General features: G+C 39.6%; 1 protein-coding gene across 1 annotated transcript in view; it reads left to right on the top strand.

The window, feature by feature from the left end:
• The window catches only part of PPP1R1C (protein phosphatase 1 regulatory inhibitor subunit 1C), a 54,045-nt gene that overhangs the window by 5,718 nt on the left and 26,283 nt on the right, over positions 1-22,044 (top strand). The window contains 2 exon segments of the mRNA XM_050900367.1: positions 16,902-16,939; positions 18,825-18,885. Coding sequence (XP_050756324.1) covers positions 16,902-16,939; positions 18,825-18,885 — 99 coding nt within the window.

The raw sequence follows: 22,044 nt of genomic DNA, 5'->3' as shown, positions 1-22,044 counted from the left end.
ATCTGAGCAGAGAAGCTAGTGCTAGCAAATTGAGATGAGTTATGAAGTTACTTAACTCTATTGTGCTTCAGTTGCCATCCATGGAGCTTTATTTTCTGAGCATCTGATGTTTGATTTCATAATACCTAATCAGTTTTAGTTTTATTTGAAATTATAAGACCCTTTTACTATCTGTGAAAGCAAAGACAAATATTAGTGGACAGAAATAGTGCACAAAAATGTGCAGCATCTTATCCTGTGCAGGACGCCTGCATGGGTCACTGGGGTAACCCACTCGTATCCTGCTATAGCCACACTTGCTCCATGTCTGTCCTTCATAAAAGGAACATAAGCATATGCTTAGTTTTAAAGACACATTTAACTATTGTGCTGCACAAGGGCTTAATCCAAAAATTGCTAAAGCTCTCCTGCTTCCTCTTTCTCTTGTAATATCATTGGAGCCAACAGAAACTGAGTATCCCCATACCCTGAAAGCAACCTTTTGTGCACTGCCATAATATACTCACAACCTCCTGTCTCCTTACCAAGCATAGCAAAATATATATGAAAATTGATTCTTATAATCTGAAATAAAAGTCTGACCATGCTTTAAACTAGCAGAATATCATACTGCGACAGCTCAAGAAAAAGCTGGTGGCAATGCAGAGAAGTGACAGTTGAGGGAGGAAAACATGTCAGACCACAACTCAGGTTTAATGCTGTCAGGGCTCACTTTGATCAGAAAACAATGCCGGCGTTCCTGCAGGGACCAGCTTTGTCACAGAGCCAATGCAACATCAAACAGTCTGGCCAGCAAAAGCTGTTCAATTTGTGTCAAAGTGTTTGGTCTTCTTGAAGTATTAGAATATGGGTAAACATTAAGATAAACTTCTGCATTTCTGAACTTTCTAGGTATTTGCTGTTTCCAACTCTCCTTTCTGCTCAGTTGCCTGTTTTGGCTTCCTTGCTTGTAATGTAAATGTTACTCGGTGTTTGGAAATAAGAAAAACATAGCAATGTGTTTTGATAACTCTTCTCCAGAGCTGCCTTTTTGTATTTTGCAAGTCTCATTTCAAGGCAGAAAGGGTATATTATCACTGCAAAAGCAATATAAAACATATATTCCAAGTACTATGCAGTACATCTGAGTTTTCTGAAGGCTGGAAATCATAACTTGAAGATAAGCAAGCTGTACCTGTCTCCAGACAAGGAACTTGCTTGCAGCTTGTCTTTGGCATTAGCAGTTTTCCTGTCTTGTTCCCAGCTGATTTTCCATTGTTCAGACAGGGATTCACACCTTTCAGCTTACTGCCACTTCCCCAGAGGTCTGCTGAGATGCCTCAGAAGCAGCCTCAATATTTAGTGCAGTAGCAAACAACACAGTCAGATGGGTGGTGGGAGGAAAAGCTGTCCTTATACCTGTGGAAATCCCATGACAACCCAAAGTAGATTAGTTTTTTTATGCTAAATTGTTCTAGACACTCCCAGACTTCCCCCGCACAATAAATCTCGTTACCATGTATAGATGTGCTTTTCTGATGATGCAAACTATATCAGCACCACATCCTTGAGGCGATGAATGCAATATGCTCTACCCAACATTAATGTTTGTGACTAATATTTGTTAGATTATGCTTCTAGGTGAATGAATATGTTTGGTTTACATCTAATGGTCACATTTTTTTTTTCTCCCAAGACAAAATAAAATGGGATCAAAAAAGACCTACTAAGTAGGAGGCAGCTGTTTCTGGGCATTGTCAAGGAGTTCTACTATACTTTCTCAGGCAAAAGTCTCACTGAAACTTGAATCAGCGGAGAACTCTTGGTCTCACAGTTCATGAAAACTGATATGTTTTTCAAAAGCTTGAGATTCTGGTAGGACATACTGCTTACTTTGGTTCAGGAAATAGTAAGTAAGCCAAATAACAGCTGTTTTCAACTGCAAATTTAGGTTTCTAATGTGGTAATAAAGCATTCAGAAAAGCAGTACATTAATAAAAACTGTCATTAACTGTATTTTTCGTTGGCTTTTCTATATGCTAAATGTGGATACGATTTAAGTGTGCTGTCTGTTTTTATTTCAGTCTAGGAGTTCGTGGAGGTATGGCAATAAGCAATGAAAAAACTTTGTGTCCCCTCACACCACAGGACCGGTACAGCTCAGTGTACGTTACCAGTGGCACCAGGATGCTCAGATATCAGGCACTGTTGATCAGGGCAGTGAGGATCTTTGTGTTTGTTCGGCCTGTGCTGGAAAGGACTATCTGACACAGTGCAACAATGAAATATGTGAAACAAACATTGCATAAGACCTGACAGGTGATAGGGATTCCAGAACAGACATGAAAATGTCTGTGCTTGAAAATATCCTGTTGTTTGCAGGCTGATGTGTGACTGCAAATATTCAGTGGCAAACTACATCTCTTTTTCTTACCTATATACAGGATGCTCAGATGCTCTTTCATTTGGGTTACTTGGAATTTACTCTGTAGTTCAGGCTCACAGAAGTCCCTGGGACAAGCCACAGCATAAGTTCCTCACACATATGCAATGTGAGTAAAGACTCCATGATCTGATCCATGAAAATACAAAGAAAAGTTCAAGAACTTTAAAAAAAAAAAAAAAGAAAAAAGTCAGGAAACTGTGCTTAAGCTGTTTTTAATGCAGCCCAGAAGCGACAGCTCACAGATTCCAAACTGAAGCAATGAATTTAAAAAAAAAAAAAAAGTTTTCCTTAGCATCTTTCATGAAAATGCTCCAGTTTCATGAAAGGGTGAGGATTTTATATGTCATTGTCATCACCTGCCAAAAGAGCTGTCATGTTCCCTGCAGTATGGTAAAGACAGCAAGCCAGAGGACTAGGCTTGAGTTGATTGGGATGCACTGGGCACTACTGTGCGTAAACCGAAGGTTATCACCAAAGCAGCCAGATGCATTTTCACTATTCTTTGAGGTCATGCACACATTAGTTCACAAATAGAAACATTCACTGGGAACATTTTAGTCATTGTGTAAAACACATAGTGTGAAACAGTAGGAAGCACGTACTATTTCATGTAGTGTCCAAGTAGAGTCTGGACTGTCTCTTTAGTCAGTAAGTAATGCTTTAACGAGGAGAAGGGTCTGAAAATTACTCAGAGAAAGTCAAAACAAAAAGGTGTTATGCATGTTCTGGTCAAAATTCACTTATTCATTTTTCATGTTTATTTTTATCCATGCTTCCTTCATTTTCAGTGTTTAATGATGACTGCATAGGTACATTTACATGACACATAGCCTGTATGAGCTTGGTTGCTTCTACTGACTACGGTCTAGTTGGCTGAAGTGAGTAAATTTAGTCAAAACAAGAACGAGTCCCTCTTGTTCACCGGAGCCTGCCTTCCCTCTGTGAGACGGGGGAGCGCGGGATGCAAACACCACCTGAGAAAGCGCTGGTCTGTGGAAAGGCCTGAGCCAGCCCAGCAGACTGGAAATAGAAGTTGGATATTCACAACCAGGACTCAGGTTTCTGGCCTAGATCAGAGAAGTAGTGCAGCTGAGAGGACATGAAGCCAAAAAAAAAAAAAGTTTTACTCACTCCCAGTATGGGTGGAATTGCATTAATCCATTTCTCTTGTTCCAGCCTTAAATCACCAACAGGTGAATCAACGTACTTTTTTATTTATCAGTGCAGCTAAGCTCCTAATGTGTGCAATGACATTACTTGTTCCTCCAGCTCCCTGCCTGCTGTTGGTTTTGTGTTGGAAGGGTCAATGTCCATGGAACTATCTGAAAGCGAAGGAGGTATTTTTAGAGTTGAACCTTGTACTTTTAATCTGTTTTCCTCATTCCTTATACAAAAGCACCATAGAAACAGCCTTCTGCCAACCCAGGAGATTATTTGCAAATCATTTTTAATATATATGGCTTCATGTTACAGATCTCCAGTTGCTGGATTATTCAGCGTCTGGGCTGATAAGCTTTTGACTGTTTACCTCTGTTATCACCTCCGTGTGTATTAACATGACAAAGAGTTGGGCCATGGGTAGAGAATAGCAGTGTGCACAACTACCTAACCTGGTGAGGAAGTTAGCTGGACAGATTCTAACTTTATTGCATTCATAAGGCTTAATATTTTGCTAGAGGAACTCTAACAGATTTGCACTGTGCCAAATACTTATACACTTCATACAGTTTGTTTTGGTGAGAATTCTGAATAGATGGTGAATTTTCTATTTAAAAAATGAAATGCTTAGGTGTAATTAACTACTTCTTATAGTCAAAGTACTTAAGCTATATTTAATATAGTTACATGAGTATACAATTTGGGGGGTTGGTGGCATTTAAAAAAAAAAAAGTTTGGATCAAAATAGATCCAGTTTAGCTTGTGGCAAAAATTCTGTTTGTATTTTGAGTGTTATTTTTTAAATGGTAAAAAATTTTACAGACTATTTGAAATTAAGTCCATTTAAACATTGTAAGACAAAATGTTTTGAATAAGTCAAATTAGTTTGTTTTGAGATTATGTTTAAATTATACTTCAATAATGTGATAATAGTGATTTTTTTTTCTTTTTTTTTTTTTTTTTTGCATCAGGTAGTAAACTAAAATCCATTAATAAATGTCTCAGCCCTGCTGAGGGGAAAAAAAACCAACACAGGGTTTATCTGACCTCTACTATTTAGTACTTAATGCAGCACTCATTTACCATGGTGACGTGTGCGGAATAAATAGATAATGCAGACAGATGAGAGAGAATCCAGTAACCTCATTATGTTCAGAATATTGGGAAGGGGTTGCACTTAAAGCATCAATCAAGATAGCCCCATTTATTGAGCTTTCAGAGAAAAAAATTTAACTCTTTATATGGAGTAACTGAAGTTAAAGCTTCACTTCAAAACGCACTGAAAGTGGGAATTTAATGAATCTGGACCGAAAGCTAGCAGAGTCTCTAAACAAAACAAAGCTATCAACCATGAAAGTTTTTTCCAACTACACAAGGCTGCAGTAATTCAGAGAGAGATCAGGGAGGTGTAGAGCTTAGCTTTGCTTTCCTGTGAGTCTGAGCTGTCTGTGTCACCAGCTGGTGGAAATGAGATCAGCTGGACCAGCCAAGTCCCTTTCTACAGTAACCAAAGCAGTTCTAGGGTAGAATTAAACTATATGTCTATTGGAAGGAGCTCTATTTTCCCCTTCTTGCCCTCAAAATGTTATTCATGTATCTGTATTTAAAATCATCACTTTAATATTTTTCTAAAATGGCTTTACTGGAGGATCAAGAGAATATCATGGTAGCAGAATGAAGCACAGTTACGTGCTCACTCTTTGTTCATGTTTTCCCTGGGATACCTGGGATGCAGATGTACCACAGAGAATTAATGTCTTGGCATTATTCATCTTGTGGAACCAAACCGCACTTAACAGAGTAAGCAGTGCTAAGTAGACGAATGTGCATTTTAAAGGTTGTGTTTTTCACCTGAGGCCACGTCCTTCGTTCTGATGAGACAAGCAGAGAAGAGTCACACCGGGCAGAAAATGAGCTTAAGCAAGGCAGATAGAAAGTTCAATAAAGCAGTGAGCTCTATTGCATCCTACAGTACCGCTTATCCTGATACCTAGACATCGCATAGCCTAAACATTTCAGCACTGAGCCTCCACCACTCAGTGGCTTGTGGTGATAGTATTCCCTTCAAGTCTTTCTGAAGTTCCCTGCCATAGCTGTTCTCAGACAGTGGCAGAAAGCAAAGATGATCTGAATGAACCTTTCCTGCTCTTTCTTTGACCACCACCAAACAGTAGCATCTCTGGGATCAGCCACCATCTACCTGCAGCCGTTTCTCCACCTTCTCGTGGTTATATTAGGATCTGCAGGACAGCTACAGAATCAGGGAGCAATTTAACCTACAAGCCCGGCTGGTCTGAATGCAACATGTTTGTATTACTAAGTGCTATTTTATAGCCTTTTCTCTTTGAAGTGGACTTGTAGTGATGAACTAAAAAGTGATTGGATGGGTAGGGGAGAAAAAAGACCTTTCCCTTTAAGGAATTGTGATCCAGAAGATTTTTGATCCAGATCAACATTAGGTTTTTACTGTTTGTTTATGAAATACAGTAAGTGGACAGCAGGGCTGTAATTGTTTCGAAATGTGCTTTCAAGCCTCCTAAAATGTTGGTGCTAGTGTGTGACTTAGGCTTTAATGTGTACAGCATATCCCGTAGGAGGGTGTGGAACAGTTCATTCCACAGGAATCACAGCGAGGTGTTTCTGATTGTGACAGTACAGATGGAGATGTATAAAACAAAACCCAGGGTCCCCTCTGACTCTGGTATGTAGTGAGGTTAGTAGAAATTCTGAAAAATGCCTTTGGAAATTACAGCTGACTTAGTCTGAGTTAACAATGATTGCCCTGTCTTTTCCATCCCACCTAGTCGTGCTGATGGTGAGAATGATATATGGAACCTCATTTTGCTGACACTTTGAAGGCTTAAAAAACCAAACAATGAATTTACAAAACTGGTATTTGCATCTTCTTTTTGTAAAAAGGGTTGTAAGCCCCAAGAAGTACTATTATTAGTAGCTCACTTGATTCACGCATACGACGCTACATGTATGTGAGGAGCTTTATGCATGTGCATTCTAATCACAAGCAAGCCGCAAGCAGTTGGCCAGGACTAGCTTTACAACACATTCTTACTGAAATCCTTGAGGTATTATTCCAAAAGGAAGGAAACGGCAAAGGCAGCAATAATAATCACTGGCTAAGGAAGAGTTTTATTGTTTCGTATTTATTTTCTTCTCCCCTGGCAAATGTCACTTTCCAGAACGTACAATACACAACTGTTCAGCTACGATTTTTTTTTTAATGGCTTTATGAGCTATAGCATGCTAAGAAATGTTTGACTTTTTTAGTCTTGGCTGCTGCTGCTGGTTTTTATTTTAGAGCTTAGAATACTCCTACAGCTCACAACAGAGAAAGGAACTGCTCGCAGTGATAGCTATTGCAGCTGTAACTCCAATACAAAGATTGCAATTGGTAGGTCAATTCTGAGCCATTTTCCATCACAACTGATTCCTGTATGTGAAGCTATTAGGAAATGGTTTAAATGTATATCAGGGGATTGGCTAGTATTATATTTCTGGTAACCATGGATTTTTCTTCATGATCTTTCCCTCACTTGTATTTATATCTTCAACCTTTTCAATATGTCATTTGAACAGAGGCTGAACATAAAGCAAGCAAGCAGCTGGAAAGTAACACATTACTAATACAATTCAGTATTACTGATGAATTCACAACTCTGGGTAACTGTCTTCTCAAGGTACTTAGCTTCCTTCTGTATTTGAAAATGCTTAATGAACATGTTAAGTCTTTTCACAAAGTAATACATTGTTATGACTGTTTGAGTCAATGGACAAAGCAATCGCAAGCTATTTGTGAAGTTTTTGTGTACGTGCTTTGGTAACATTTGGTAAAGCAGTAGCTGTTATTTGCAAACATTTAGTAGTCTGTCAGTATGTTTTGTTTGGGCACATTCATTTCAGAGGCACATTTCTGCTCATTGAACTTATTTCTCTGAATATTTGCTGGCAGTCACTCAACAGCTCTGGCCCTCCTCTAACCTCTCAAAAGCTGTCTTTATCTCCGCTGCCCTCCTATTTCCTTCGTGCGAGTCTGTTCTTTCACTGTCAGGTTTCAGGCCAGGTGAGGTTATGCTGTGAGTGTGGAAACTGCCCTTACTCCATGCAGCAAAGATGTAATCTTTATTGACGTCTGCTTTTGTGTCGGAAAGGACCCTGTGTCAATATAACCTTACAATGAGGTGAGTTCTCCTTCTACACAGCTGGACAAACTTTGAGACACCACATTGTGCTTTAGGTCTGTTTTCCAGTCCTTGTCCTTTGCCTTGTTCCATATCTCTGTGAAAGTCTATTTTTCCAAGGTCGTCTTGTAGTTCAGTTTGGCCCTCCAGCACCGCCTGGGGCACCCGGACATGCTGGCTGTCAGGTTCCCCTTCTGGTTCACGTCAGAAAATCAGTGTCACCCTGGTTTACATGTATTTGCTTCAAGAATACGGGAATTTTTCTTATGTATATTTCAATCTAAAAGAGAGATTTGAATCACCCTAAACAGATGTGCATAAAAGAGAGTCATATGTAGATCATCATGTATCTTTTAAGTCTTAGTTTGCACATTTTGAGACTTGAGTTTAGCATCAACCTTCCCAATAGGTCAAGGATTTTAAATTTCACATCACCAATCACAGCAGTTTTCTTCAGTTTGTCTCACTTATTTTTACTTAGTTGAACAAATTAACCTGGATTTTCAAAGATGCAGTGAATATTACTGTGACTGTCATTACTTAGTTTAGATAATGAGTAAGAGTTCTGACTAAGAAGCCAGTTTACATATGGCTGAAGTTCTTTCTCAGTTGCACTAACTCTAGAACTAGTTCATTAAATGAGAACGTAGTTTGCCTTTTTTCTCTTTTTTTCATTTTTTTTACCAAACTCATGCTATGTATCTGGGATAAAATCTTGACTTTTAAGTCAATGGCAAAACTTCCTGTTGCTTATGGCCTAATAAAGTCAGTGGTAAAATGATTTTCTGTCTTTCACTTCCCTCAAAAATCCTGTTTTGCCTGATTTATTTTGCTGATGCAGACCATAGATTTGCCACAGTATTTGCACTGAGCAGCCCTCCACATGTGTGGAGCTTCTGTGCTGGACTCATTTTGTCTGGAGCACCGCTCAGCTCCCCGTAACGCCCAGCTGAGCTGGGTGCTGACAGACCTTCTTTGCGGAGGGTCGGAGTGTAACACGCAGTGCAGATTTGTGATTAAGCTTAACTTTGTTGTGCTGGAAATGGAAAGAAGTACTTTGCTGTTAACTGAATGGTATTCTTTTGGAATGAGTTAATTTAAGGGAGCTCTGAAGCACCTCAGATGCGGACCCTGACCTGGAGCTTCTGCACACAGTGACACCCTGTGGTCTTGCTGGAGGTTCTTCCTGGCTCTGATGCCATGAGTCCACACTGGTCAGCTGCAAATTATATGAAAAGTTTAGCTCAGAGTCATTCCTGGTAATCTAGTAAGAGATTTATACTGGGTCCAGAAAACGTCTCATCTGAGAGATCAAAAGAAAAAAAAGAATTTTACTTACCTCCTCCTGATTCCTCTTATTTAGTCAGTTGTTCTTTGAAAGCCATCTCCATTTTTTCACCAAAGAGGAGTTTGTGCTGCTTAGAAAGCAACTAAAGAAAGCAACTTCAAGCCTAGCATTGTTTATATTGTGATTTAAAGTCAATCTTTACATTAGTTATCCAAACAGAATGTTTATTTCAAGCATATTTCTCCCTGGGTTGATTACTTTCCCTGGGAAGATCTGCCAAGTCTGTAATTGTCCCCATATGATGGATGAGGGACTTCATGTCAGGAAGGTCTGCTCCACGCTCCTCGCTCACCTGACCCTCTCATGGAGCAGGGCTACAGAACAGGGCCTCTTGTGCTATGAGGAAAAGAAACTTCTGATGGAAGGATTTTTCAATGACAGGTTTTTCTATGAAGCCTGTTTTGTGTTCTGTCATTCAAAGCCAGGACAGTATCAGAAAAAGCCTTACAGAGCTGGCAGCAGCTGGAAGACCACAGTCAGGCAGAAGTGTGCCTCCAAGAAGGCAGACAGAACAACTCAGTCCTTATTAATAAGAAGGGAGAAAATAAAGAATTAAATTTGAATTCTCTTCCAATGTGTATTTTGAGAAGCTATATTTGATTTATGGGACTTGGAATTTGTTTTACATTTATATTTAACAGGTATCATAGGGAGGGAGAATGAAAAGTTGAAAACAAAATGCTTAAGAGAGGGGTGATTTTTTGTGCTTGTTGTAATAATTCATGACTGCTCTGTGGTAAGGCTGCAGACCTGATTCATCACTGTTATATTCTAGTTTAATGCCAGTGAAACTAGACTGATTTCCATGAGTCTGGCATGAAACTGGAATAACAAGGTGGTGAATCAGGCACTATAATTCCCTTCTGAGATTCGTGTGATATAAACAAACGTATTTAGATTCACATTTGAGGTTTGTAATGTCTCCAGTTTCTTCCAAACCAGATTATGGTCTCAGAATGTGTGTTTTAAAGAAATTTTGATCTGTGTAATTTATGAAATGTGGTTTTATTTCATATTCTTATGGCTGTGCAGTTGAAAGTGGGTCCTTGGACAATGTCTGTATGATGTTCAGAGATACAGATGCTGTTTGGATCAGATGCTGGCGTGTGTGTTGGGAGAAAAAGAATGATTGTTCTTTTCATTTAGAGGTTGACTTTGAGCACCATTAAGAAGGATTTGGTCTAACAAAGGTGATTGCTGCCCCTACTCTCAGTACTAATAATGGCTACTTGAATATTGAAGGTAGGAAATACAGAGCTATGTAAATATAAATGGGCTAATTTACCTGGAAAGAAAATTTTAGATGTCCAAACAGCTGATTCATCCAGCCTGTGGCATTTTAGTGAACTACAAAGCGCTGGTTACAGTCAGAAGCTAGTTGGGAAAAGCCACCTTATGATCTCTGAGCCAGAGTGATGAGAGGTCTCTTGGTGATGGTGCTGTCAGGGCAACGTGGGGTCTTTCCCATGCTACATACCTTAACTGCAAACGCCTGATAGAATAAGCATGCAAATGCTTGTGTATATAGCAAATTCCTCTCCCCTCTATGTTTTTATTAATATTTCCTATACAAATCTTGTTATTAGTGGTCCCTAAAGGGCCAAGCAGTAATTTAGATGCTGATTAGTGTGTGAGATGCAGCAGAACCACAATGTACGCACTCTCTTGTCAGCACTTGACTGAGGAGGGGAGCAGACCCTCCAGCTACGTTTACTGCAGCAGCTGGGATACTGGAGTTTAATGAGGTGCTTTTGCAATGTGAAGATTTTCAGAAACATATACTCACGCTAGGAGGGTTTACCAGGATATTTTTTTGTAATTAAATGTAATTACATCTGTACTCGTAGTCAAGTTTTCATTGATAGATACAGGCAAATAAAAACCAGCAGGCAAAAGTCAAACAATTAACTACATAAGCATTTTTTATGTTTGTCTTTTTGGACCTTTTTTCCTTTTCTTACCTCAGTGGTTCAGTAAAAAGCAATGAGATGCTAGCGGATCTGGCAATGTGTAGTTAGAATTCTGCCAAAAGCAAAGCATTAAATATTTTTTGATCTTACTTCGTCTTCTGGAGGAAAGAAAAAGTAGTTTTGACGATAGCAGAAAAACCAAATAACATTATGCCAGTCGATTTCTAAATCAGATTTCAATAAGCTTGTTTTACAAATACCAATGGCAAATACAAACTGTGATGGTCAAACACCAGTGAGGCAAGCTGGTAGATTTTAAAATATCCTTATTTTACTGATGAAGAAATGGAAATGTGAAATGACTGAAACCAAATTTTCAGAAAATTTCAGGTTTGCCTGCCACTAAGTGGCAGGAGAATGAAGAATTATTTGGGAAATTGTCCATTTCTTTTCTTAGTTCCTAAAATTGTGTGGGTCTGTGCCATTTAAATGTAAGGTTTTTCAACCGGTGATCTGCCTTGTTATGCAATTAGCACACAGCAAGGCTGGGAGCAGAACTTTGCTGCCCACTGCACAAGCACACAAGCATCCCCCAACCCTGCAGCAAGAGGAGAAAGCCACCCTCCTCTTCACCACAGGAGATGGCTAAGTGGAGCCAGAGCCAGGAAAATTATTTTCCTTTTCCAACTGTATGTCATCATTGAGCATATTGATCATAAGTCAGCAACTGGTTCATTTCTTTCACATTTTTTGAGAGAGAAAGCTTTGCTCATGGACATAGTACTGTTTGGCCATGGAGACATTTCATCAAAACTACCGAAACGAAATTAAACTGGCTGAACTGTTTCATAGCAACAGCATTATCTGATTTGTCTCTACCTTGAGGTGTCCTGCACGAAAGTTTGCATGTGAAAGGCTGGATGCTTCTGTTCATCTACTTTGCTCTCTCCAGTGGCACTGTTTATACATGGGTGGGGGCAGGATTATAAGAAGGCTCCAGACTGACAGTGACACTGTATTCTTAAAGTCTCTCTTCAGGCTCATTTCTTTCAGATTCAAACCATTCTTGTTTAAATCATTCTTTAACGAAAACCTGTTATAGGCATGCAGCTCATGGGCTATATCCACTATCTGAGAAATTAAAGAGTATTGTGTTTATTATTTTTAAGGGAAAATTTAGACACTATGACAAAAATTAACCAAATCCAAAGCCCTGTCAGCCCTCTGTGATTTTTATCTGAAACTTCTCAGCTTTGTTTTCCCAAGGAAAATTCCAAACTCTCTACAAGAAGCTTTCTCCAACAATTATACCAGCCTCTTACTGAGTTTCTTTTGTGTAAAAGCCGGCCTCTCTGACCTGTTCTGTTCCTCCAGTGCCTGACTGAAACCCTACAGAACAGGCTTTTATTTGCTCTTGCCAAGGCGAAAGAAAGTAGGGTACTTAGCTGGATGAGATAAGCCTTTGCCGGATGACTCCACTGCAGAGCCCATGGGTGATATCAGAGGCCAAGTCTTTTAAAATAGGTCACCTCTTGCCCTGCATAGCTGCTACAAGTGCATTAACATTATCCAGTGGGAGAAGAGATGCAGATGAATTTTGATCTTGCTCTAAAATGACCACAAGGCTTCCCCCAGCATGATCATGCCGTTTGCACAACAGTGGAGATTTGCGGAAAAAGCTATCAGCAACATCAAGCGGTTGTCATCCTGGCTATAATCAGCCTCCTTCCACTCGGTTCTTTTCTGACCTCATATAATGACACCTTTGGGGTAGCTCAGCTTATTCCATCAGCTTGGCTGGGTAGATGGGCTAATAAACATTCAAAAGAGCTCCGCTAACAACATTTGGGAGACAAATCCCTCGGTGTTTCTTCCTCCATATTTCAGCAGTATAGCCAGGCCAAATCTTGCAGGTTCCCCTGCAAGTGGGTGGGATTTTGCCCTGGGTAAAGACTAAAGCTTAGAGCTCTAATGCTGAAAGGGGCTCTGTGCAGGTAGATGGACTTTTGGAAGTGTCTCTCCTTAAAGAACTAAGGCTTCATTTCAGAAAGTCTGTGTACATATCTGGACTGATGGAAATATCCTTCAGACTGAACCTTTCATTGATGAACATGGACCATTTCTCTTCCTGAGGACACTGACTAAAGCCTGAAACCAGTCTACATGAGGTAAGGGTCACCTTAGCCTCAGACATTATTCACCCAGCACAAGGGAAAGTCCTCAACTGCTTTTTCCTCATCACAGGTGTAAAAAACCTCTAAACGAAGCTCCAATCTTTTTTTATGTACCTCAGCTTTCCGGTAACTTGGGTATGTACAAATCTGTTCTCAGCTCTTCATATGATTTCTATTATACCACTTCAAAACAAAAACACAAAAACTGTCAAGAAATGACTTGAGTAATTAGATTCCTGTTAGCTAATTAGAGCAGCCAAGAATAAGTTAAACTGGAAAAATGCCATATGTTCAGATTTGGAATATAATACAGCTGTATTGTGTTCTGTGAGCAATGTTATGGTCTGTGAGGGAAGAAAATGGAGCATCATTAAAAAGTTTCCTTCCCTCCTGGCTCCAAAAAGAGAGCAAACCTGTAGGGAGAAGTTATCTACTGAGAGCTTGGGTTTTGTTTCATATAAGAGAGAAATAGCTGATCACTTGAATTCACATTCTCTGCGATATATTTGCCTAGTTATAATCATGATAAGGAAATTTCTCATTCTATATAACTATGATTTTTTGTGAGCAGAATCCTGACTGCACAGTAGTCAATGGGAACTGAAGGATGTTGAGAAACCAGGGATTTCATTCTCTCCTGTGAATCAAGTGATATCACAGTCTGATATTTGTGATTTAGTTTCCGATTATTTCCTGACCCCTCTCAAGAGGAGTTTATGGTCAAAGAGTTCAGTAAGGAAATTCAGTTTATGATTGTCAATGAATTTGAGAGGGATGTAAGGGTGGGAAATGCATGGTTTGTTTGACTTCCGTAGGTGGATAAGTCTGATTTGCAGTAGCTAACTGGTAATGTTCTTTCTTACCTTGTAAATTCCATTCTCATCTTAAATTTTGTGGCCACAGAGATTTTCTACGTGGAATGTCTTGATGCCAGAACTGACCTGTTGTAGTGAGAGCATCGATTCATACATGCCTTGACTCTCACAAGGACACTTTCTTAGTAAGACTGTTATAAGAACATACTTTCATTAATTTATTTAGTCTGCTTTCAAAGCATTATAAGTTACACTGGAAAAACACTATTTGTCCAAGGAAGAATGTTCACACAAGTATTAATGTAATCCTTCACTTAGACCAATATGGCTCTAAGTATTTCCCCAGGCAGAGAGCTCTTGACTGAGCTCCAGCCCACACTGCACTCCAGCTCTGCTCTCTGTCACCGCTAAATTCCCCCTTTTACTTCTGCTACAACCCCACTGTCCCTGTCTCTCATTACTACCTCAGCTACACACAAGTACTTCTGTCTTCCTTCTGTGTCTCCCTTGCCTTTCATCTTTTCCTCCTCCTCTACAAAAAGAGTTTATGTTTATTTTCTACTCTGCCTCAGTTTATGGCACTCAGGGATCTCACCTTCCATCGTTCACATTCCTTGTCACCTCTCCTTAAAAATTTATACTCTCCATTGAGTCTTATCCATCAAAATGCCTGTCAAAAATAAGCATGCAATAGTCTTTCTGTCCTCAAAAATAAATGCATGCCAAAATGTACCATTGGCCAAACTGCATCTCACCAGCTCTACCTTTCCCTTCATCTCACAACTCACTTGAAACACTTCATGTCCTCAAGTTTGTCTCTTTTGCTACTTTAGGTTCATTTCTGATCTGTTTACTGAATTTCAAAAACTGTTTGTTTGTGTGATTTTGTAAGTCATTCCGTGTTGTCTGATGCTATTCCTTGGCACTATTTGCCCTGTGGATATGAATGATTTCTCTAACTCCATACAGGACCAGTTCTTGTTCCCAAAGTTGCCTGTCTTATAAGTGCTGCTGGGTGAAAGGAAAGGCTGGAAACTTTCCAGTTCTGATAGGTTTAATATCACCCCACTAAGAACACTAAGTGTGCAAGTCCAAAGGGTTAGAGTTGTGCACATCCTTAGGAACAAGACCTGAAACCCAACAAAGCTGCTAATTGCAGTTTTTGTTCCTTATGCAAGCCTCAGCTTGGGTTTACAAAGCATACTTTTAATCTGGGCAAGTTTAGAGTTTCAGGAAGGAATGAGACATAACTTACTTTTCATTGTTCTCTGCTGAAAGTTCCTGATTTATTCAAATTTCAGCCTCCAAACTAAATCCAGGATCCTGAGCTAAAAAAAAATCCAATGTTGAATCATTGAAGTCTGTGTCTGTTCGGTATACAACTACTAAGAAAGATTATGAGCACATAATCACCCATTTAGTCAGCCTAACTTCATACCCCAAAGTGCTTTACAAAGGCCAATAGGCACTGCTATACTTATTTACAGGTAGGGAAGTCAAGGAAGAGATTAGTCACCTTACCAAAGTTCATACAAATGTCAATGGCAGGAAGTGGCCTCCTGATTGTCCTGTCTAATTCAGTATCTGTGGGACCACGCTCTAGTAATCAGCACTGTTTTCAAATACACTTTTTAACCTCAAATATAAGTCATTTGAATGTCTTTCATATAAAGGTAATGGGAAATATATACATTGAAAAATCCAGTAAGTCAATTAACATTTGGAAGATGCACAGATACAATGGTAAAGAATACAATAGAAAATGCAATCCATCTGCCTGGACTGGCTCTTTCCCTCACACACAGCTCACCACAAGCAGCCAATATCTAGAGAATAAGTTAGATGAAGAGATATTGCCTAGACCTAATTCTTCCCTCAGACCTACATTTACAGATCTGCCACACCTCTGTGGAAATTGCACAGTGATATCTGCAAGTGGAAAATTTTAGAAGGGGCGTTGGTACAGTGAGAGATTGATGTCTCTGTTTTTAATGGCATTTTATTTTAGAGCTCCAAACTACCGTGCATCAAAGATCCTACACGATCTTCGTCAAATATTTGGGAAATAATCATGAGAAGACAGACACTTTCTGGCTACTAACCACGTCAAGACAACAGTAGAAAAATAAGTTAATCTCATGCACAAACTGTCAAAGTGCAACGGTTAGGAAGATCCTTGACCCTCCTGTGCTTCATACCATTTTACTTAGTTGTTCAAGCAGGTTCCCAGAGATGCTTATTTACCTTAGAAATCTCTAGTATTGACCATTTCTGCCCTGCTGATAGTCCAAAGCAAATTAAGGTAAAAAAAGTAAGCAGTTCCAGGAAAAATTTCAGTCCAGTAATGTCATGAAACTTTTAAGATGAAGGACTAGACTTTGTTAAGCTTTGGTTTGCTAATTTTCCACATTACTGTTAGGTGCTCTTAACTGAGGTGAGATTCTTGATTATTATTCAAGTCAAGTCGAGCCCTTCATGAGTCTGCTGCACACTGTTTGGCAGTCAAGCCTTTTCTGACCATAGAAGAAAGCGCAGTCCCTGGCAAAGCAGCCACGTATCCCAACGGCCACCGTTGAGCGCAGAGCCCTGCTGCGAGCCTGGCCAAAGGACCTGCTGCTAAAGGCACTCCATCACTTGCCATTAATTCACAGACAAAAAAAGGGAGTTAAGTGCTTTAGATGCAGTGCTTATGTCAAAATGCTAATCAGGGCCTCCAGTTTTCTGAGATACACAAAAAAGAAAGAAAAGCTGTAAATCAGAAAGGTAATTTCTTATTTACAATAGTGCTGTAGGGTTCAGGGCAGAGCCGCAAGGGTTAGCACTGAGAAACGCTTTTGTACTAACTTTTCTCTTTCCGTATCTTTTCCTCCTCTAGAAAAAGGTGAGAAGAGAACAAACATCTCACAGGCAGAGGTAAGTGAATTTTTTTTTTTAAACATATTTATTGTTGAAATAGACCTATTCTTAAAACCCCTTTGAAACCCACTAATTCATCCTAGTTAATGTTTTTATTTACGTTGTCACACCATCTTCAGCAACACAGCCTTTTAAGGCCCATTGCTTTCAAACCAGGGCTGTGTAAAGCTGTGTTGTGTCTCAGCTCTGCCAGCTCTCCCTTCTCCCTGTAGCAGGGAACTGGGAAAGGCAAGTTTCCTCTCTGCCTGGCTGCCATGCCCTGGCAAATCATAGCAAATCTGGCCCAAGGTGACCATGCCAGCTCACCTCATCCAGCGTTGCTTTGGGTCTGCAGATCACTGCTGGTCTACAAAAGCATTGCAAACTCCTCTCTCCTCTTCCCATCACTTGCCAAGCCCACAGCAGGCAGCGCATTGATGTTGTTTGCACAAGAGTTAAGTCGGCTCCTCCAATCTCGTTTTCTAACCTCCCCTTGCAAAGCTCCTGCAATTCCCTGATCTCTTTCTCCTTCACCCATTGCTCAGAGAGGCAGGCAGCACTTTAAATAGCAGTAGGAGGTATCGATTGGTTCAAATTTGGACTCAAATACAAACTTACAAAGATTTACTGGGGCGAGGATCAACAATCTATCCCACAGTGTTTATAAATAGCTTTCTCTTGCAAAATAAGACAATCTTTTATTTATAAATGTTATCATTCCATCCATTGTGATAAGGTAAGGTAATAGGATTGGCCATACTTGTGTGAAAGTGGTTTTCTTAAGAGCTGTCTCAAATGTTCCTTGAAGAAATAGATCTGATTAAAATTCACAGACTATATACCAGTCAAAGTACTCAGGGAAAAAGGCATTTTTAGCAAATATCTGGGAAAAAGTAACATCTTTATGACCAAATACAACTAGAAATTGGTTAGATGAGAAAAAATAAAGCTTGCCTATGCACAGCTTTTTTTTAACCTTTTTCTTAGGAATGTGATATGGTGCTTATGTCTTCAAAAGCTAGCTATGTGTGTGACCTTATGCAGTTTTATTATCTTTTGTATATGGACATATTTCGTGTTGGTGTAATATGGACACCAATTTAACTGCTTTCATTTTGCAGAAGTTGCTCTGCTTTAGCACTGGAATATATTCCAGTTAGTTTTTGCTAATTATACATTGGTATAACTATACTACTATTATTCTATGTGTAATTTTACTACCATTATTTTGGAATAATTTATCTTTTGTCTGTAGATGTGATTTTGGGGCCATAAAAAGTTTAACTGTACCTAAATATATCACTTAAATCAGGCCCAGTTAAAGGCTGAGTGATTGGTTGCTGAAATTATTTTTTTAGGAGTAATAGAACCCATTGAAAAAGTGCAGGGAGAGGGATCTTCCATTTATATATGTAAAAAATTATATATTAATAATTTCAGTACTACCTTACCTATACATATAATCATTCATTACACTGTATTTAACTGGAATATTGGTTAATGTAAATCTTGCAACTATTTTAATATATGTAAACACTTATTTGCCTTATGGGAATCAGTTACGTAGACTGTTAAAAGCACAGGCTATCTTAATTCTTTGCTTAACAATATTTTTTTAGAGTGAAGGGTAATTTTCAGTAGTATTGGGTCTGTTTTGCCTGGGAGCCATAAAGGTTGTCCATTAAACACGTATTTTGTCCATCTAATCTTAGTTTTCCCTGTATTGCTGAAAGCCCGGGAGCTGGCATCAGATTTATACAATAGAATTTTCTTAGAAACTTCTCAGATTGGGGTGAGCACCCTCTGAAAGCAGCTGTGGGGCAAGACCCGGAGCTGCCACGACCAGAAAACTCTCCCCGTGCCTGTCGCTTACTGCCTCTCTCTGTGTTTTGTCCCCCCCCAGTCCCAGAGCGCCTCTCCCAAGCAAAGGAAGCAGAGCGTCTTCACCCCGCCGGCCCTCAAAGGTACTGTGCAGGTACTGTCTCTGCCCGGGCAGGGCGCGCGCCCCTGGCCCCGTGGCTCCGCGTCTTCTCTTGCAGAGGAAACACCGGGGCGTGAGCAATGGCTCTCTGCCCACGAGCGGCACAGCTGTGAAGGTTCATGCTTAGCCATCGCTGCTTCCACGCTTTGAGTGACTATCTGGCATTGACGATCTGCTGATGCTGACCGTCTATTTATCCTTGCCACGAATCTTGCAGCGGTGGCAAATATATTTTCTTTTTTTAAAAAAGCTTCTTTTTTTGCTAAGTCTTGATACTTTTATTAGTTTGATATAACAGATAATTCAATGCCAAACTTTGAAGAGAACTCCTTGAATACATAAGTTTTATCAGTGCTGGCCCCATACAGCTCTCTGTTTCTTATTTAAACCACTCCCATATATTCTGCCTCCCTTTCCAGGCATCTGTGAAAAGGAGAATAGCCAAAATTGTGGGCTGGGTGTCTGATCATAGGAAGAGTGAAGCCTTTCTTGTGAAGATAAGGAGAAATGAGAAATCTCGGTAAATGTTTAAAGGGATTACATGCTTTTCAGGAATGAACGTAAAAGCAGCAGGAATATTAGCTGGGATCAGAACAGCTACATTTAGGCCTTGTTTCTCAAATGACTCTGAACAGAGTTTGACTTGATGGTGCTTGCAGTGAAGCAGGATCTATAGTGATTCACCGGCACTTCCAGCTGACACTTGTCAGTGCAGGATTATTTTCAGACTGCAGACCAAAGGCTATCCTGCCAGCTGTCTCTTGATAGATAATGAATATCCTCAATTTCCATTCCTTCTGCTTAACAGAATTTATTACCTGGCAAAAAAGATAGGATATCTGATTTGTTGTGTGAAATACTGCCACTGCCGTTAGGTAATTTACCATATCAGCCAGTTCTATGTATCTCATTCTGTAGCTTCAGTTCTCTAGTACTTGTCTTAGCGACAGCTAAAACATCACTCAGCTGCCGCACAAGACTTACTATCTGTTTGTCAAAATGGGCTAAAGTTTGTGTACTGGATATTAGAAATAATCTTATTACAGTCATTTATAATAATTTGTGGAAGGAAGAAGCTTTGCATGGGTAGCAACAATACCTGTTGATCTCACTGCTGTATTATTTTGCTGTACAAGCCTAAACTAAATACTGTGTAAATGAAGTGCTCTGTAAAACATATCCTTATATCTCCTCTCAAGGACTGCAGCCTACTCAGCATTACCTTTAATACCCTGCTGAGACCTGGGGAAGTACCTGGCATAGTTTGCTTCTACATCAACTTAATTCCCAAGGAACAGTAGGAAAGTATGTGATTCAAGATAGATCACAACTAACCTGAAATATCTTGTAGACAGAACAAAGCAAAGCACAAAATGCCTCTTCTTGATACCTTAAGACACTAAACTACACAGTATTCCCAAATACGCAGGTGGACACTGGGAAGTTGATAACCCTTCCTGTAAACAGGCTGCATTGCTCCAGATTTACCATACTGTAACTGTCATAAATACTATCCTTTTTATTTAAAAATACTTGAAGTAGAAAATTCATTATTCCTTCCTCTTCATTGTTACAAAAACATGAATGTTATTTTGTTTAGACTAAGAGATTAGGAGGCAAACATGTAGCAATGTGAAATACACAATGCTATGAAAACATTACTGAGAAATACAGTTTTTATAATGATTTAAATTATTCTAGTTTTATAGCTGTTGAAGATAGCAATATTAGCAGTATTTTCAGAATAACAGGCTTCATAATTGCACACTATTCCCACAGCTTTGCATATGTTTATTTCCTGTGGGCTGTTTCTTCCCTCAGTATATTCGCAATATAGTACTCAATATACAGTAAAGAATGAGATTCTGGATGCTGAACCTCTCTCCTTTACACCCTCTTTGGCTGCTCCGTATCCTCCAGGGCTGTTATTAATGGAAGGTGGGATAGACTATAATCTGGTATCTTACATTCAGAGATGGAGATAATTTCCATAAAACAGAACTCGTAGTAGAAAAGAGGGACAAACATTCTCATTTGTTAATTTCTCTGGCATTTTAGTAGTTTTTATCTGCTGTTAACTCCACGTTCCCAGAAATAATCCAAGCTTACAGGTGGGTGCAGAGCCTGGAAGCCAGGACAGCAGCCGTGTGTGGAGAGCTGTGGGAGAGACGAGGGGCCATGGCACGAGCTTTGCACTATGCCTGCAGCAGAGAGGTGGTCAAGAGAAACCGTGGGGAGAGTCATGCTTCAGCCTGACTCCAAATCTCCAAGTAGCTCTTGAGATTATTATTTCTTCTTTGAAGTGAAAACATTTTTGCTGCACTTCTTGCAAGTTCCTTGAAATAATTACAAAACTGTGTGAGAAAGGTTGCTGGTTTCATGAATTCATGGCTAAGCAAGAGGGAGAAAGCAAGAGTAAATGAACCTGCATGTTATGATTACAAACAAAATAGAAAATTGTTAACATGATTAAAAGGAGCAGAAGCAACATCAGACAATAGTGATGACTAGTTACAGTACCAGGACTATAGTACATTACATGGAATATGCAAATACATGTAAATATATGAAATAAATGAAAATGCAGTACTGCTGAGGTTCTACCTGTCATGGTAAATATATGGAGATCAGCTTCCTAGTTAAATGTGGGCATATTTTTCCCCTCTGCCATAGCAGTCACCTAAACTGAAAGACAATGTTATTATCTAAGATCACCCCCAAATATTGTGGTTCCATCCTTACAATGGCTTGCTCTAGCTCAAGGCGGGTCTGTAGTTGCTGCAGCAAGCTGTAGCAAACCCGTGTGTCTGCAGAGCCAGTGTCATGTTATGGTGCAACAGGCCGGTTCTTATTACTATATATTTGTGTGTACTTTGGCTCCTGCTTTTATTTTCCTAAATGAAAATGCACCAGAGTCCCTACAGACGGAGCAAATAGCTGACTCATCTCAGAGCATTGTTCTTTTTACTGGAATACAGTGTGCTGGAAAAATCAATGTGAGAGCTATTGATTTAAGTGGTAATCTGGAGAGTGAATCAGACAGCAAACCAGATAACAGCTCAGTGCAGAGTTCTTGTTAGTATTATGTTACCAAACCTAATGGATGTCAAAGAGGTTTTTTTCATTTTGCTTTCAAAAATAT

Source organism: Gymnogyps californianus, chromosome 7, assembly GCF_018139145.2.
Source record: "Gymnogyps californianus isolate 813 chromosome 7, ASM1813914v2, whole genome shotgun sequence".
Classification (NCBI taxonomy): Eukaryota; Metazoa; Chordata; class Aves; order Accipitriformes; family Cathartidae; genus Gymnogyps; species Gymnogyps californianus.
The sequence above is the reverse complement of the archived record's forward strand: the minus strand, read 5'-3'. Positions and strand labels throughout refer to the sequence as shown.